The 16,906-nt window shown below is 43.2% G+C and overlaps 1 protein-coding gene across 9 annotated transcripts in view; it reads left to right on the forward strand.

Moving 5' to 3' along the window:
• Positions 1-16,906, forward strand: part of LOC149347306 (uncharacterized) — a 42,949-nt gene that overhangs the window by 14,807 nt on the left and 11,236 nt on the right. For 6 of the 9 annotated variants that reach the window (XM_089587002.1, XM_089586997.1, XM_089586995.1 and 3 more), the window contains exons 3-4: positions 8,610-8,788; positions 9,758-9,834. In XM_089587002.1, coding sequence (XP_089443128.1) covers positions 8,610-8,788; positions 9,758-9,834 — 256 coding nt within the window. Of the gene's footprint in view, positions 1-2,834; positions 2,957-8,609; positions 8,789-9,757; positions 9,835-16,906 lie in introns of all 9 variants that reach the window. The other 3 variants (XM_089586999.1, XM_089586994.1, XM_089587001.1) reach the window with 3 other exon arrangements.

Genomic DNA, 16,906 nt, shown 5'->3' on the forward strand with positions numbered 1-16,906 from the left:
CGTCCTGCACCTCGACGACGGGACCCAAGCCCCCATCGCCCTCAGCCAGCTGCGTTGGCCATCGTCGCCATCGTCACCGCGCTATGTATCTCCTAGCCGAGGCTATGCAGTGTGTGGACGCTTCCCCAGCCCCCGAAGGTTAAACTGAATAAAGCAGCCTCTGGAGGTGAGGTTGCTTCTGAGCTCAAGAACTAAGATCCTGCATCGACGAAAACCCAAGACTATGCCTCAACTACGACGACCCCTACGACGACAACTACGACGACGACGACAACTACGACGACGACGACAACTACGACGACGACAACTACGACTACGACGACAACTACGACGACGACGACAACTACGACGACGACGACAACTACGACTACGACGACAACTACAACACCGACGACGACGACGACGACGACACTGCCAGACATGAAGCTTTTACCGCTGCCCTTAAACCTTATTATGAACGTTAAAGGACTCGAAGTTAGCATTCTCCGTGTTTATTTTCATTTTAAAGCATCGAGGCGATGCTTCTTTGAGAGGGGGGTAATGCCACGTGTCATTGTAGTGTTCGTTCGTTCACGCTCAAGGCTGCAGGAAAGGGTTGTTATCACTTTTGTTCGTGACGCGAGAAGCGACCGGACTAATCTCGATTGTTCACAGCCATGAACAGCTGCATCTACTTGTTTCTAGATTACTCTAGATGATCTAGGCCTGTTATCTCGAAGTTTCCCTGCCGGCTTTAAATTGAACGATGCCCCGAGAAGCGGGCATCCGTAGTTCGACTACCGACGAGCACGTTTGTTGCTTACGCCGCCGCCGAGTGATTCAGTTATTTTGCGGGCGCAAGTCACCCCAAATAAAGAGCTTCGTTTCCAAGTCTGGCTGGTGTCTTCCTGACCACTGGACTGCCGTCACTACAACGTGACAATATAGCATTTTTGCAATGAAAACGCTAACTTTGAGAGAACGTCACATATAGACGATGAATAGACAGACAAAACAGAACCAGCGCTCGTTCTTCTTCGTCCTTCTGTTCGTCATCTCTGTTCTGTTGTTTCAAAGCTAGCGCTTCCACTGCAAAAATTTTCTTTGAATGGATACAGATGGCCTTTCAAGTCATCTAAGCATTGTCAGGTGTATCTAGGGGCCAACGCGGTACGTTTTTCGGGCGCTAGTAGTGCCAGTGAGCCTGGGGATGGTAGGTCGTAGTCTGGTGTTAGTTATCACGTTGAATACCTGCGTAAACCAGGAACCCAAAGCATGAACTGACGTCCATCAAGAATAATTTATCCCTGATACCACGGTAATAAGTTTCGCGCGGCATAAGACGCAGTAGAGAGGTTAGCAGTATTATGGCAGCTATTTCCCGCCTATTTACGTTATGGGCTCAAGATTGGTTCCACATGTTTACACATACACCATTCATCCCCAAAAGAGCCTGCACCAGAATCCCCTCTTGCTACTCTTCAAGTGACGTCATTCGCACCTATTTGGGGAAGCAGATGTTCGACGATGTTTAACGATGCTACTATGTTTTTTTTTAACAGCGGCCGGAATAACTTGTAAGTTCACACGAATAAGTATGCCTTGATGGTAATTGTGAGCAATACACCAAGAATTAAATAAGATCATCGTAAAAAGAGGCCGCAAGTCTCCAGGCGCCTCGTCCAATGCCTCGCTCAATTCAAAGAACGTCGTCGAGCTCCTTTGACTCCACCTCAACTGCACTGATGTCAGCTTGTTGTTGTCTGGCATGTTTTCTTCCCAGGTTGATTTCCAAAACGCAATTCACTGTTCCTGTGTGCTTGTTGGCTGTCTGTACTGGTCTTGCGACACAATTAGAGGCTATTTCGAGCTGTGACGCTTGAGACGTTGTTAGTCAAGGTTTTCTTTTGTCAAAGAAAACATTACCAGGCTCCAGATCTATGTTTATGCGTAGTTTTCAGTCAATCGAATCCGTAATATTTTAATATATAATATACATATTGTAAACTTTTTTCTTTCATGGTATTCGCGTTTTTCTAGTTTCACTGACTTCTTGAGTAGAGTGTTTCATTTTGAAATTTTCAGTGTGGATTACGGTTCCGCATTTGCTCTTTTAATGTTGATCATTCAGAACAACATTCATGTTCTACGTTTCAGCATTTTCCAAGCAAAATGATTGGAAAAAGTTAGCTTTAGTAACGCCACCAAAAATAGCTGCTTTCTGAGAGACAGGAAACGTTTGCTTGTAGTTGGAGGTATTTTCCAGCCAAATCATTGAACCTTTCCGGCGGTTTGTGCTACGAATGTTATTAATTTTCACAATTTCTGCAACATTTTTTCCTTTGGCATTATAAGACGAACATCCAAAATATTTACCATATCTACCAGAAAAGAATGTATTACAGCCGCTAAATTTCAGATTACTGCCTAATAGTTCTACTTGAGAATGTGAGAGTACCTGTCAACTTCACTCCACTCTACTCTTATTCCATTTACTTTTTCGTAGCCCGTATGTGCGGTCGCTACCTACCCTAAGTAGAAATATTACCTTGCCCCTTCTAGAGCCTCACTAACAATCGTAAACTGCGGTCCCTTTCTATGCCTTTGAACAGTACATTAGGTTTTTGCCTATCACTTTTTTGCGCCCATCGTTCTGCTTTGCCTTTCTAAGCCATTGATTATGCTTGGTAATTCGTCCCATGAGCTACGGTATCCAGTCCTGCCCAAATGATGTTTAAAGCCTACAAGTGGTATATACTACTGGTAACGTGAATACTCTTTTCAAAATAGCCGCTGTGTCGAGCAAAACACGCCCCGCGAAGGAACTAACCGAGTCAGTGACATGGACATTGCAGGCCCCCGTTCCTGGTACTTTGTCGACCTCTGGGCAATAGTCGTACGGTGAGGCAGCATCATCCGAGTGACTGCTACTACGTATTGTCGACGCAATGAACCATGAATGCAGCTCAACCACAAGGTCTGGGGCGTTTCTTGGCACTTTTCATGCTACTAGAGGGCGCCATTCTCATCCTCTACCCGCCGATGTTTTTACGAACGATTCAGAAATTCTTACTACGCAAGCAAAAGACAAACAACAGTTTTCTAGTTTCAAAGGAGGTAGCACACCGCATTGATGAACTGCGCTTAAGCGTTTTAAATTGTCGCTTTCGTCAATCGTTAGTCGGATGGCTTGTTTGCCGTGGTGTTTTTTGATTAATAATTTCACAATGTAGAATTTTGCTCAAAACGCAATTTTGATTCATGTCCCTTTCACTGGTGGCTTCTGCATTGCAGGTCATAACTTGCCCTGGAGGTGTCTGCGACTCTATTAGCCTATACCTGAAAATCTTGCCATCTTTCTGAGTTGGCTAGAAGCTTGAGCTCCCGCACCTTGAACGTTCTCGTACGTCTCAAGTTTAACCGTGGCCAACACCTTCAGAAAACACAAAAGGCCTCTGTACTCCTCATGGAATGTGACTCCACTTTGCCGTGTTGGCAACGCCATGCTGCGAATTTAGGACACAGAGCAAGGCCCGACGGTAGCGAGGGCTGGAAACGGCGTTAGCATCTTGCTAAGTCGGCCAAACAAACGCGGAATCGACACAGCCTTCTTTCTGTACTAGGGCCCACCGGACGCCGCAAGTCTAAATTCCGCTTGATTTTTGCGGTACCCAGTCTCTGCTTCTAATTTTCAAAAGTAGCTGAAGTATTCGAAAAAAGCACTGCAGATTTGGTGTGGGCGCCGCGGTAGTTTGATGTACAGTCAGGCCGGAATGAAACGCGAAAAGAGCATCTCAAGAAAAGAAAATATTTTGCCTGCCTACTTTCAGCTGAAGTGTACAACTAGCCTGATTAATGTGCCTGGGTAAAGGGCCTACTGAAATGCATAATCGAAAATAGGTTGTAAAGGAATACCTCGCTGCAAAGCAGAAATGTATGACATATGCGTGTTCGCGTTTCATTCCGGCCTGGCTGTACTTCAAAAATTGCCCTCTTTCTGCATACACGACGCAGCAAACACTACGCACCTCCAAGCACTACAGCTCCTCTAGCTTCCGCATACGCTTCGTCCGGGATGTCGCGACTACTGCTGCTACTGCGCATAGGCCGGGAGTCTTAGAAGCTACCACTCTAAATATAATTGAAACGATCGCCAAAACGTGACCACCGCCTCTTCCTTCACCCATCCGCAAGTTGAAACGCCTTCCTTCCAATGAATTTTAGCCCCCTTTGTGTAGCTGGCTTAGGCCTTTTTCGTGTAGGTATTGTTTGCGGCTTCCAGACTCAGAGAAAAGCTATCAAAGCATGCACATGGGTTAACTGCTTTCCGACGTGCGGCAATTTTTGACATCGTGTCAGTGCTGCCTACATTTTTCGTGCTGGTTTGGAAGGCAGGGCAATGACAATGGGCAAGAGTTGATAAACCTGATTGTCGTTTAAGTGACGATACACTGATGTCGTACGAATAGGCAGAATGAATGAACCTCGTGGCGCGGTTTTGGACAGACTCTCCTGAGCTCCTGATCGCAGCTCAGGAGAATCTGTCCAAAATCGCGCCACGAGGTTCAGTCCTTCTGCCTATTCGTACGACATCAGTGTATCGTCACAAAAACGACAATCAGATTTATCAACTGTTGCCCATCGTCATCGCATTGTTTCTCTTAGTCTGTTCCATAAGTTTTTTTTTTACAGTTTCCTCGGCCAACCACCCTACATCACACTGCCAGCTCGCACATCCCATCGCACCGGTCATCCACTGCAAGTTTCACGCCAACGCGCCCACACCGTCACTTTTTCCGCATTCTTTTTTCTTCGCACTGCAAAAGACTAGAATGGCCTTCCCCACGGCGTTGATGTCATCACCTGCCAATCAAGTTTTGTTAACAATATGAATATGCACATCATAAATACCATGTAGGCAATCATATTCAAACTCTACCTGTACTCCCACCCCCTATGCAATACCACCTAAAGTGGGGTCTTTAAGGTGTTAAAGTGAAGTGAAGTGAAGGAGGATACGACAGAATTCCAAGCGCAAATGGGCATGAGGAGCCCATAATGCCTGAGCGTGTTGTCAGGATGACAACGTCTGCAAGTAGGCTGGAGCGCGTCGACTGCTATCAACTGTGACGTCAGGGCTCTCGAGATTGATCGCAGACGGTAGCAGCGCCTATGTGTGGAAGGATCTGAAGGCGCACATTTTTCGAGAGTGGCGCTTAAGCTTGGCTCTTAAGCTTGCTATATGCTTATCCATGAAATCCGAGTTCTTGGGTAAAGAAACGTACATCAGTTGGCAGTTTGCCTAAATTTTTAAAATCGATTACGCACTCCTTCTGCACGCCTTTCTACGCTCTAAAAGCCAATAAGCCTGTATTGGAGTAAAATGGCCGTAAGCTGTCCTCTAGCCTCCACTCTCATGTAAAAGAGTGTTCGCTAGAGGACACATTGCTCCTTTTTTGCGCCCTTCCCTTTAGAGTGTATGCACACCTCTGCACTTCTAAACGACCACATAAATGGGAGGGCCGCCGCGGTGGCTCAGTGTATATGACACTCGGTTCCTGACCCGAAAGACGCGGTTCGATCCCGGCCGCGGCGGACAAATTTCAATGGAGGCAAAATTCTAGAGGCATATGTACTGTGCGATGTCAGTGCACGTGAAAGAATCCCAAGTGATCTAAATCTCCGGAGCCCTTCACTGCGGCGTCTCCCATAGCCTGAGTCGCTTTGGGACGTTAAACTCCATAAACTGAAACTACTACATAAATGGGATATATGAATCTAGAGGAATTTCGAGGAAATGCCGGGTGCAGCTGCTCTTGCCTTTTTTCCTAGTTTCGTATCGCCGCAGCCCCTGTATAACTGCGGTAGTGAAAAAAGCTTCACATGTTACCGAAATCTCCATCAAAGAACACATTGTTAGCACAAAACTCTCGCGTCCTTTTTTTCTCTCATAGCAGCCGCATGGCTCTTCCATAACTTGCGCTCAGCAGTGCACCATTGCGCTGTACTTTCCATGTCAGCGCCCGCAACAACTCTTAAGTATCACGAAGAGGTGGCGGGGTGACTCGCCGGCTTGTCGTTTCATCGCTGCCCAGATGGCTCAGCGCAGTCATCACTACCCTCCTAGAACCGGCAGAGGGAAGTTGTATAAAATGGAATATAGGGTCAGAGCCCCTCATGGCAGAACAATAGTAACTGCCATTACATTAACTGTGTCCATTTGGCTCCGTTTATGAGCGCCTATCATTGCACCTCGCCAAGCGCTGTCAGCCAGAGATGGTTTTTGATGCACTTCCTGAGATTCGGTTTTACTCGAATAATAATCATCATCATCATCAACCTGGCCACGCCCACTGCAGAGCAAAGGCCTCTCTCATGTCTCTCCAATGAACCCTGTCCTTTGCCAGTTGCGACCACCGTATCCCCGCAAACTTCTTGGTCTCATCTGCCCACCTAACTTTCTCGCGGCCACTGCTACGTTTGCCTTCTCTTGGAATCCACCAGTTACCCTGAGATAACCAAGTATTTTAAAGTAGCTGAAAAAAAATTGATATATTTAACCTACTACAAGGAAGCCCTTTTTTATATCTTATACTAATTAGTTCTCAGAGCGATGTGGCATGGTTCTCTTACAATTATAGTCAAAAATTAGCTATCACAATTTTCATGCTGACTAAAATCTAAACTGCTGGAATAACATGGCGCCATAAAGGGGTTTGTCGTATTTAGGATCCAGAACTGATCCATCCGCAATGACTTTACCATTTGCAAGTTACGGTGTAGTTCGTGAGAACTCAGTGAAACTTTTGGGAGTAATTTTCGAGGAACGCATGTTATGCAACAACTATGCAGGCTATTTGAGCAGTAAGGGTTCCGGTAAGTTTGCAAAAAAAAGTCTCTTCAAATAATTTCACCGGTGAGATGCAAATTGAAGGTTTACTACTCTACAAACGACTGATATGTATATTACGGACTACTTGCACGGGGCATAAAAACCCACATAGTAAAATTATTTTCGCTACACAAGAGACACTCGTGCTCTATACATTCAAGCTTTCGCAGGCGAAGACACACGAGAAACTGCTAAATGTCGCAAATTAGTTAAATAGCCGGAACATCTCACAAAAATCTGGATGTGTATATAAAGTGTCAAATAAAACACTTTAAAAAATATTTCAAAGCATATATGTTCGCACCCCTAGAGGTTACAAGTTTTGATAAAAAAAATTGATTTTGATGAAAAGCACGGTGCAGTAATTGTACCGGTTCTCGGTGGGCGCCCTAACCGCGACATGATTGAACGAATGACAGAGGACAGAGGGGAAGAAGTGCCGAAATGGAGGGCTTCGGAATAAATTCGACCATCTGGGGTTCTTCAACGTCTAACCGACTACACTGTGGGGCCAGTTGGTCATACCTAATCTGAACGAAAAAACGTAGCGTTGAAACAGGACACAGAAAGATGAGGACAGGTGAGGACAGATGTAGGTGAAGATGAGGTGTAGCCCCGTCCTGTCCTCATTTTTCTGTGTCCTGTTTCAACGCTACGTTTTTTCGTTCAGATTATCTTCAACGTCCACTGAAATCGCACAGCACACGGAAGCCTTTTGCGCTTCGCCTCCGTGGAGGCGCGGCCGCCGCGGCCGGGTTGACCGCGCGTACTGTGGCATGTTCTGGTTTGCGATGCCGTGTGTTCTAAGAGCTTGCCACCAATTACTTTCCTTGAGAATGATACGCTGCTTTTCAACAAACCATGCTGTTTGTAGTTTGTCTTGGATGCTTTGCACTGTAATATATCACAAAACATTTCTTTCAATGTTGGACACTTTGAATATGGCTTTGCCATTCGATCATGAATTTTTGTGTTATCAGTAGGCAGTTTTATATTGATTTGAATTTCTGTTTTGTGGATGGTTTTGTACACGAAGACAGGCCTTATTCAGGTGTACTTTCATGCCTTATTCCTGTCCCTCCTAGGCTTGCATATGCACTGTAAACCAGAAATACACTAATAAAAAAACAAAGTCGTCGAATAGAACTCAAATTTAGATCTTTTTTTTGCTGGAAAGCACTCCGTAAAACTGAATATTCGCACGTTACGAAAAATAATGGTTCGTTGGCCGCAGTGATGGAGTAAATTTCTGAGACCATGTGACTCGTTTCTCGTTCCATGCGATACCTCATCTTGTTCCTACCTTTCGCAGTGAAGCTCGGATTTATATTCCCGAAGACTGCTTCGGATCTTAGAATCGTCCACTGCAATCCCTTCTTGCTCGAGGGATAGACAGCAAATCGAAAGGCACTAAATGTTGTGCCACAAAGCATAGCATCTGCTCCATGTAGCTAGTCTTCCTCTGTGCCACACCGCAAAATATGCCTTGAAAAATCGATTATGTGCAGCACCCGTATTAACGATTAGAGCTTTCTCCGTGTTTGAATCAGCTAACACTGTATGATTTTCCAGCCATAACAGCATAATTCAAGCTGAGCCTGGCAGTTATTTCCAGTAAATATTCAAGCGTGTGTATTGTAATTTCTGCGCTGTGATCCGCTGAAAAACCTATCGAATTCAAGAAACCGTGGATTCACTACAATGCAACTCACGACGCGTTTCAAAACCATCATTTCAGAACAGCCAGACTGAGGAATTGATTAAAGCGACGGAAACGCTGGATAGTGACGTGGCGATTTTCGACTCCGTGGATGACACCAGTCAGCGATGCATGTACACCACTCGGCCATTGTTTCTGCCCGATGAGCTGTTCGCTGTCTACGTCCTTCACTACCCGAACGCAAGCGGCACACGTGGGTGAGTGAGTAGCGTGCCTGTTGTAAAGCGCCCCTTCACTAATAAAATATTGCCACGAACGTTCTGAACAATGCGCGCTCTTGTCGGGTGTCAAATAAAAAGTAGTCTTCAGCGCGACGACTTGGATTATTTATACCAAGTAGGAGCTTTCAAAGGCAAGAGCTGCTACGATTTTCTTCTACTAGGAAAAAAAAACTGCCGGTAGTAGCCAAGTATCGAAGCGTGACACAAGGAACGCATTTTAGAAATTTTTATGTAATGCAATACCTTCCATAAAAACTTGACTTCCAGGCTTATCATATCGTTACAATTTAAAATAAATTAAATATCGATCCTTGCTAGTGGCGTGCATTTCAATTAGTGGTGTACTAGTTACAATTGCTGGTCTAACTGCTAGTGCAAAGGTACAATTGCTAGTGGTGTACATTTCAATTATTGCGCCCGTGTCTGGTGGTGTTCTTATGTGGTGTTGTTTCCTTGTCTAGAATCATGCGCTCCCCAGTCTCGGTATGCACGACCGACTAGCCACCTATAAATATTTATTTTAATTAGCCATTCCATTGCCCTCACCTGGCTTAGCACTTACGTACAGGAGGCCGCACCGTCCCTCCGTACCACGCCGTCTCACCAGCATGCTCTCCACAGGTATTTTTGCATGCGTGTGAAGCATTAAGCGTTCATTTTCAGGGGCTATTCACTTGCCAGCCAGGCTTTCTGTTTTGACTGCAAATAAGCATACAAAAGTAAAAATTTACGCGTTACTAGAAACCAATGGGAGAGACCAGTGGCTAGGAAGTTGTCGGGTATGAGGTGTACAAGATGATGCATGCGATTGCTTGACAAAGGTTTCCTCCTTACGGGGATATCGGTATCGTAAAAAGTCACAAAGGCCCTAGGCATATAGTTTCGCTGTTTTTTTTTTTTCTCAGTGAGCAATCATGCTGCCCTCCGTAATTTGTATTTTCTCAGAATGGAGAAGCAACGACCCTACTGCGTTGGACTTAACGTCACGGACTCGGCCTACTACCCATTTTTCCGCTGTGAAGGTAGGCACGATATTTTGCAACATTTCGGGCTGCAACCTTCTGCGGTATGTTTCAGCTAACTTGTGCGACAGGTCTATAAATGACTACACACTCTTCAAAGTTTAGCCTATTTAAGAGTTATGCGGACAGGTCTTGTCTCAGACTGCATTCTTTTTCAATGCGACTCATTTTCTAATTCACGAAATTTTTTGCTTAGTGAAATTCTTTCATCTTTAACAATAGCTCTAGTTTGTTAATCTAAAGGTATTTTAGCATGGCTTGCTTAGCGTCAGCTTGGGAAAAAAGGGAAACACAAGTCAGGGCACGATGAACAACGCCGACTTTTTTTTCGTTCTTTCTTGAACTGACGCCATGTATGCTATGTACAAACGGCCAAGATTAAATTAATCTTGTGGTAGAGCACGTTGACAAATGCCCATTTGTTTAGTTTGTTTCTTTATTCTCTTCAGAATAGTGGCAGCTGTCTTGCGAGAATCGGTACAAAGAGGGTGATGAAGTCGAACTTCAAAGAAAGGAACAATATTCACAAATATTTACATACATACACACATCTTTATTAACTCTCACAAGGTTAGATTAGTAACAGAGGAGAGAGGACGCAAGGCAAAAAAGCTGCGTTTGTGCAGCTTGAGGGCAACCCTGCGCCCTCTGCCGGCAGTATCGCCTGGCAGCTAATCACAACAGCAGTGGAAGAGCGCACTCACAAGCACAAAAGAAAATACAGCCACAAAATATATACTTTAATATTTCCATGATGTTATGCTTCGATTCTCACTAGACATTATTTGACAAAAGAAACTGCTCAAAATTTGTATGTCCAGGAAACGCATTTATAATCAACCGAGATACAAATCAAGTAGAAAGAAGATACACAAAGCTATATATATATATATATATGTTCTCATCATGATGTCAAAATTATGCACATTCAAACAAAGGAACAAGTGTTATTAATTTATGCCGTGAAGTCTTTTCAAGTATGATGTGCAGAATATTGAGGTGGTGTGGTAGACTATATGTCAGTAAATGGTTACCGTATGTAGTGCGGCATAAAGGTACGGACCATGACATTTTGTTCCGTGTGTTATAAGATGGAATCGAGCGAATGAGGTTGAAACTTGATAAGAGGAGATCATTCTTTGTTGAAACAGCATTTTTATACATAGAGATTAACTTCATTTCATTTCATTTATTTTACCCTCAGGGCTTTCGCATTACAGAGGGGGTGGGACAGTGAAGAAAACAATACATAGATCAAAAACAGGGCTATATATACGAACAATATTGAAAGACCCTAGAGACATAGGACGAAAACATTGAGAACAAAAGTACAGGAGTAAAAAGAAATAAATAAAAGGATTACAAAAAAAGAAACCTTATGTAGTCTATATATGAGTAAACAACATATCACAATTGGTCTGATTCTAACAGTGCGAGTAATTTGCTTTTAAAACGCGCAGTATCGCTAACACAGGTGGCTGTGGGTGAAAGATTATTCCAGTCACGACATGTTTTACGAAGGAATTAGAGCAGGTCACTGTGCGGCATTGTGGAACAGCTACTTTTTGATTGTGGTCTATGCGAGGCGAGATGAAAGATGGTGCCTTTACACAGATGGCTTTCAGGCAAGGATTGTGATAGTAAATTTTATGGAAGAGGCAAATGCGTGATAGCTTACGGCGAGTGGAGAGTAAGGGGAGTTTAAGATTAGATTTCATTTTTGTTACACTGGCAGTGCGATGGTAGTTTCCAACGATGAAACGGACGCTTCGATTCTGCACGGCCTCGAGTTCATTTGTTAATGTGATGGTGTCAGGATCCCAAATTGAACATGCGTACTCTAGTTTCGGACGAATGAGTGTAGTATATAATAGCATTTTCAATGAAGGTGGAGAGGATGAAAAATTCCTGCGGACGTACCCTAGCATGCGGTTAGCCTTTGAAGTAATGAACCTGATATGAGCTTTCCAAGAAAGGTTAGAACAAACATTAACGCCAAGATACTTGTAAGACGAGACTGGATTCAGCTGAGTGTCGTTAATAAAATAATCTGGGCTCGTTTGCTGGTTACGGGTTACGCGCATGCATTTGCATTTAGATATGTTTAATTCCATTTTCCACGATTGACACCAGTCATAAGTTTTATTTAAGTCTGTCTGTAGCTGAATAATATCATCAGTGTTATTAATTACTCTGTAAATTACGCAGTCGTCAGCAAACAAGCACATGTTAGATGAAATCTTTAAAGGTAAATCATTGATGTATATTAGAAATAATAACGGGCCAAGAACCGACCCCTGGGGCACACCTGAATGTACTGGCACTGGTGATGAGTCGTGGTTATTGGCGAAGACGAACTGAGTACGGTTACTAAGAAAGGCACGAATCCAATTGAGTACATTAGGGTCAATGTTAAGTTGGCTCAGTTTTAAAAGTAAAAGAGAATGACTGACTTTATCGAAGGCTTTTGAAAAATCTAAGAATAAGCAATCAGTAATGAGTCCAGAGTCTAAAGAAACATGCAAGTCGTTAGTGAAAATCATTAACTGCGTTTCACACGAGAATTTGCGAAAACCATGCTGTTTCGGAGTAAAGAACTGGTTTGATTCTAGGAAATTAACAAGATGACTAAATATGATGTGCTCTAGAACTTTACATGGAACGGAAGTAAGTGAGATGGGACGATAATTACGTGGATCTTGCGTTTCCCCTGATTTGTGCACTGGGATTACTTTGCCGGTGAGCCAGTCATTAGGAAGGGTGTGATGGTTTAAAGACTGCGAAAAAATACAATGTAGAATAATGGAAGAATATTCTACGGTATTTTTCAAGAATTTAGTACTGAGACCATCGATACCACAAGAGGATGACATTTTAAGTTGGTTAATAATGCCACGAATTCCTTCTGAGGAGATGACGATGGGATCAATTGGTAGAAAGTGATATTCTATGAGCGAAGGTAGGACGGAAGTGTCGGTGGGGCTAGAGAAGGCTTTGATAAAAGTGCTATTGAGAAGCGATGCGCACAGGTGGTCAGGAACTGGATCCCCATCCGGGGTAAATAGTTGTATGGTGGTATTTCCTTTGCCTTTCACTGTGTTCCAAAACTGCTTCGGGTCATTGCTTAGCATAGCTGGAAGAGTCTGATTAAAGAAGGTAAATTTGGTTGATTTTAATGCCTTTGAATAAGCGACTGCAGCGGCTTTATACGCGGACCACCTGACAGCAGAGTGTGTGAAGCGAGCTGTCCTGAAAAGTCTTTTTTTCTTATTGGAAAGCCTATTAAGATACCTGTTGTACCAGGGTGCAGCACTGTTGCTATATACCTTTTTGATTATTATGTATTTATTTACGAGGTCAGAAACTTTAGATTTGAAGATTTCCCAGTTACGATGTACGCTACGGTCGAGATAAACACTCAAAAATTCATCTAAAAATAAAGACATATTGTTATTAATAGCCTGGAAGTCAGCCTTGCTGTAATCTCTGATGTATTTGAACTGCTTACGTGAGCGGGATAGGGGTAGAGAGAGGTTGAAGTTGATTATCATGTGATCGCTTAACGCAGGCAAATGAATGATAGAAGACACGATGTCTGGAGATGATGTGAGGATGAGATCAAGAAGGGATGAGGCAGTGGCAGTGACACGTGTGGGGAGCTCAATAAGTTGCGATAATCCGAAATCGGAACATATGTGAAGGAAGTGGTTAGAATTGGAACACGAAGAAAGAAAGACTGGACTATTATGATTCCACTCAATGTCTGGGAAGTTGAAATCTCCTAAAAGAAAAATGCTCACATCCGGAAAGCGCGCAGAAATTGTATTGAGGCAGTCGTGTAAATCTTCACAGAAACTAATGGGGCTTGACGGTGGTCGATAGCAGACACCAATAACAATTTTCTTAAAACGGAAAGTTATACAGCACCACACAATTTCTAAACTAGTCACTACGGCAACACGAAAGCATTCAATTCGGTCGTTGACAGCAAGTAAAACACCACCACCTTGCCTTTCATATCTGTCACATCGAAATATGTTGTAATTTTTTTCACAAAAAAATAGTTCACTGTTGGACACGTTATCAGACAGCCATGTCTCTGTTAAGGCAATAATATCAGCGCTACAATCGTTTATCAATGCACTCAAGTCATCTCTTTTGGGCAAAAGACTTCTTATGTTAGTAAAAACCACACTCAGACCAATGTTCTCAATGGCAGTAACACCACCCCTGGCGGGCCCCTACGTTCCAGTACCAGCTAGAGTTCGACCAGAGCGAAGGGAGCGCGGAGACTGAATGGGTTCACTGTTTAGAGCAGGTCCAATTTCAAACACTAGGTCAGTTTCCGCATTATATCCATAGCATTTGCCATTGGCAATTAGTTTGTTGTGCCTTAAATTGACTTTTAAATCAAACTCTTTCGCATAGTCAATTAGCCGCTTTCTCGCCTTACGTGTCGCCGCAGAAAAATCTTCACTCATAGATACTTCCTTTTCCTTCAGCATCGATCGCTTTGAGTGCACCTGCGTCTTGGTTTTATGCGCGGCGAATTTTACTATCACGGGCCTTGAATGGGAATAACTCTGAGATTTTAACTTGAATGGGAATAACTTGAATGGGAATAACTCTGAGATTTTCATGAGACTGAATCTTGCAAAGTATAAACCCGTATGAGTACACCACGGCACATTAGCTATCAATCTAATTGCTCGTTTTTGCGCCATTAGAATTTTCATTTGGTTTTGCTTGGTTGTTGTCCTCCAGACCATAAGACAATAAGTTATATGTGGCAATATAAATGGATTGTAAATTAATATTTTAACTCTAGGCGGAAGTGTGTGCCTCTGGCGGCATAGGATGCCATTAATCTTGTTTACTTTAGCGCAGATATTCTCAGTATGTTTATCACAATTAAGTGATTCGGTCCAAACAACGCCAAGACATTTCACAGCTGGCACGACGTCAATTTTTTTGTTCGCTAACCAAAGGTCAATATTTGCACGCACCATTCTGTTTTTAGCTCGGAATACTATTGCTTTGGTCTTCGTGATGTTTACCCTTGGGTAGTTCTTAAAGGACCATTGACGCATGAATTCTAAGAACTTATTGCCGTGTTCTAGCAGGTCTGTTTCTGTGTTGCCTGAGGAAAGCATTGTGAGGTCGTCTGCATACGCTCTTATGTTGACAGGAAGGGGAGCAGAAAATATATCATTAATGTAAATATTAAATAATAGGGGGCCCAGAATGCTGCCTTGTGGTACACCAGAGAGGATAGCTTGCGAGGTTGATATAGTGCTATTAAGGGAGACCATTTGTTTGCGATATTTCAGATATGATTCAATTAAAGATAAGCTATTAAGCAAACAAGGGAAGGGGATGAGGGGCTCGTTATAAATATGACAGAAGCCAACAGCCACAGAAACCAAGGGGCACAGGGGATTTTTTTTTAATTATTTATTTTGTGGTGTTGATCAATTTAGAATATTACTGAATATGTTATCGTTTTTTTTAAAGATAACTGATTAGAAAAGCAGAAGAAAAAACAACCACCTGCCGCCGGTGGGATCCGAACCCACGACCTCCGAATTACGCGTCCGGTGCTCTACCTCTGAGCTACGGCGACGGCTGTCAATTCTTCTGCTTTCGGGGGTATTTATGTTTACAAGTATCCTAACCTTGAGAGTGTTCATCAGCGCCACCCACGTTCACAAGCGGCGGACGTAGAACGTCCTGAGTTACCGCAGGTGTGACGTAGAACGTCATCGAACGGAGAGGGTGGAAGCTGCGTGAGAACCCTCTTATGCTTCCTAAGGCGTCAATGCTGCCAGAATCGAGGCCCTCGCTAAGCAATTAAGCAAACAAGGGAAGGGGATGAGGGGCTCGTTATAAATATCACAGAAGCCAACAGCCACAGAAACCAAGGGGCACAGGGGATTTTTTTTTTTAATTATTTATTTTGTGGTGTTGATCAATTTAGAATATTACTGAATATGTTATCGTTTTTTTTTTAAAGATAACTGATTAGAAAAGCAGAAGAAAAAACAACCACCTGCCGCCGGTGGGATCCGAACCCACGACCTCCGAATTACGCGTCCGGTGCTCTACCTCTGAGCTACGGCGACGGCTGTCAATTCTTCTGCTTTCGGGGGTATTTATGTTTACAAGTATCCTAACCTTGAGAGTGTTCATCAGCGCCACCCACGTTCACAAGCGGCGGACGTAGAACGTCCTGAGTTACCGCAGGTGTGACGTAGAACGTCATCCCACCGGCGGCAGGTGGTTGTTTTTTCTTCTGCTTTTCTAATCAGTTATCTTTAAAAAAAAAAACGATAACATATTCAGTAATATTCTAAATTGATCAACACCACAAAATAAATAATTAAAAAAAAAATCCCCTGTGCCCCTTGGTTTCTGTGGCTGTTGGCTTCTGTCATAAAGATAAGCTGTTACCTCTAATTCCATAGTTATTTAGTTTATGTACCAGTAAAGCATGATTAAGCAGGTCAAATGCTTTGGAAAATTCAACAAATATTCCTAGTACAAGAAGCTTTTCCTCAAACGCATTTATTATTATTTCTTTTTGCTTAATTAGTGCCGTTTCCGTGGACCTTTGTTTTCTGAAACCAAACTGACTGTCTGATAGAACTGAATGTTTGACTAGAAAAGTATTGATTCTCACATAAATAATCTTTTCCAGACCTTTGGATAATATCGGAAGAATGGAAATAGGCCTGTAGTTAGCCATATCTGAAATAGCACCACCTTTGTGAATGACAGCCACTTTTGCTACCTGCATTTCTTTTGGAAACACGCCGGAATATTCAATAAATAATCATAAAATGCCAAATTCTAACAGGTGATCTCCCAGAAAGTGTTCGAATTCAGACGGAGTTTCTTCTAGAAGCGACATTGGGATTATATTCCATGTTTCTATTCGTTCGCGAAATAGGAATGCGTGAGGGTATCAATAAGAGCGTTGTTGTGACAGATAACTTGGTAAAGTTTGTTCTATAGCTCTGTTTTCCAGGTGTTTGTATGCATGTTTCATTGCTGATATTGATTTGTCGTTAGA

The sequence above is a fragment of the Amblyomma mixtum genome, chromosome 4 (assembly GCF_055824585.1).
Source record: "Amblyomma mixtum isolate Tamu chromosome 4, ASM5582458v1, whole genome shotgun sequence".
Lineage (NCBI taxonomy): Eukaryota > Metazoa > Arthropoda > Arachnida > Ixodida > Ixodidae > Amblyomma > Amblyomma mixtum.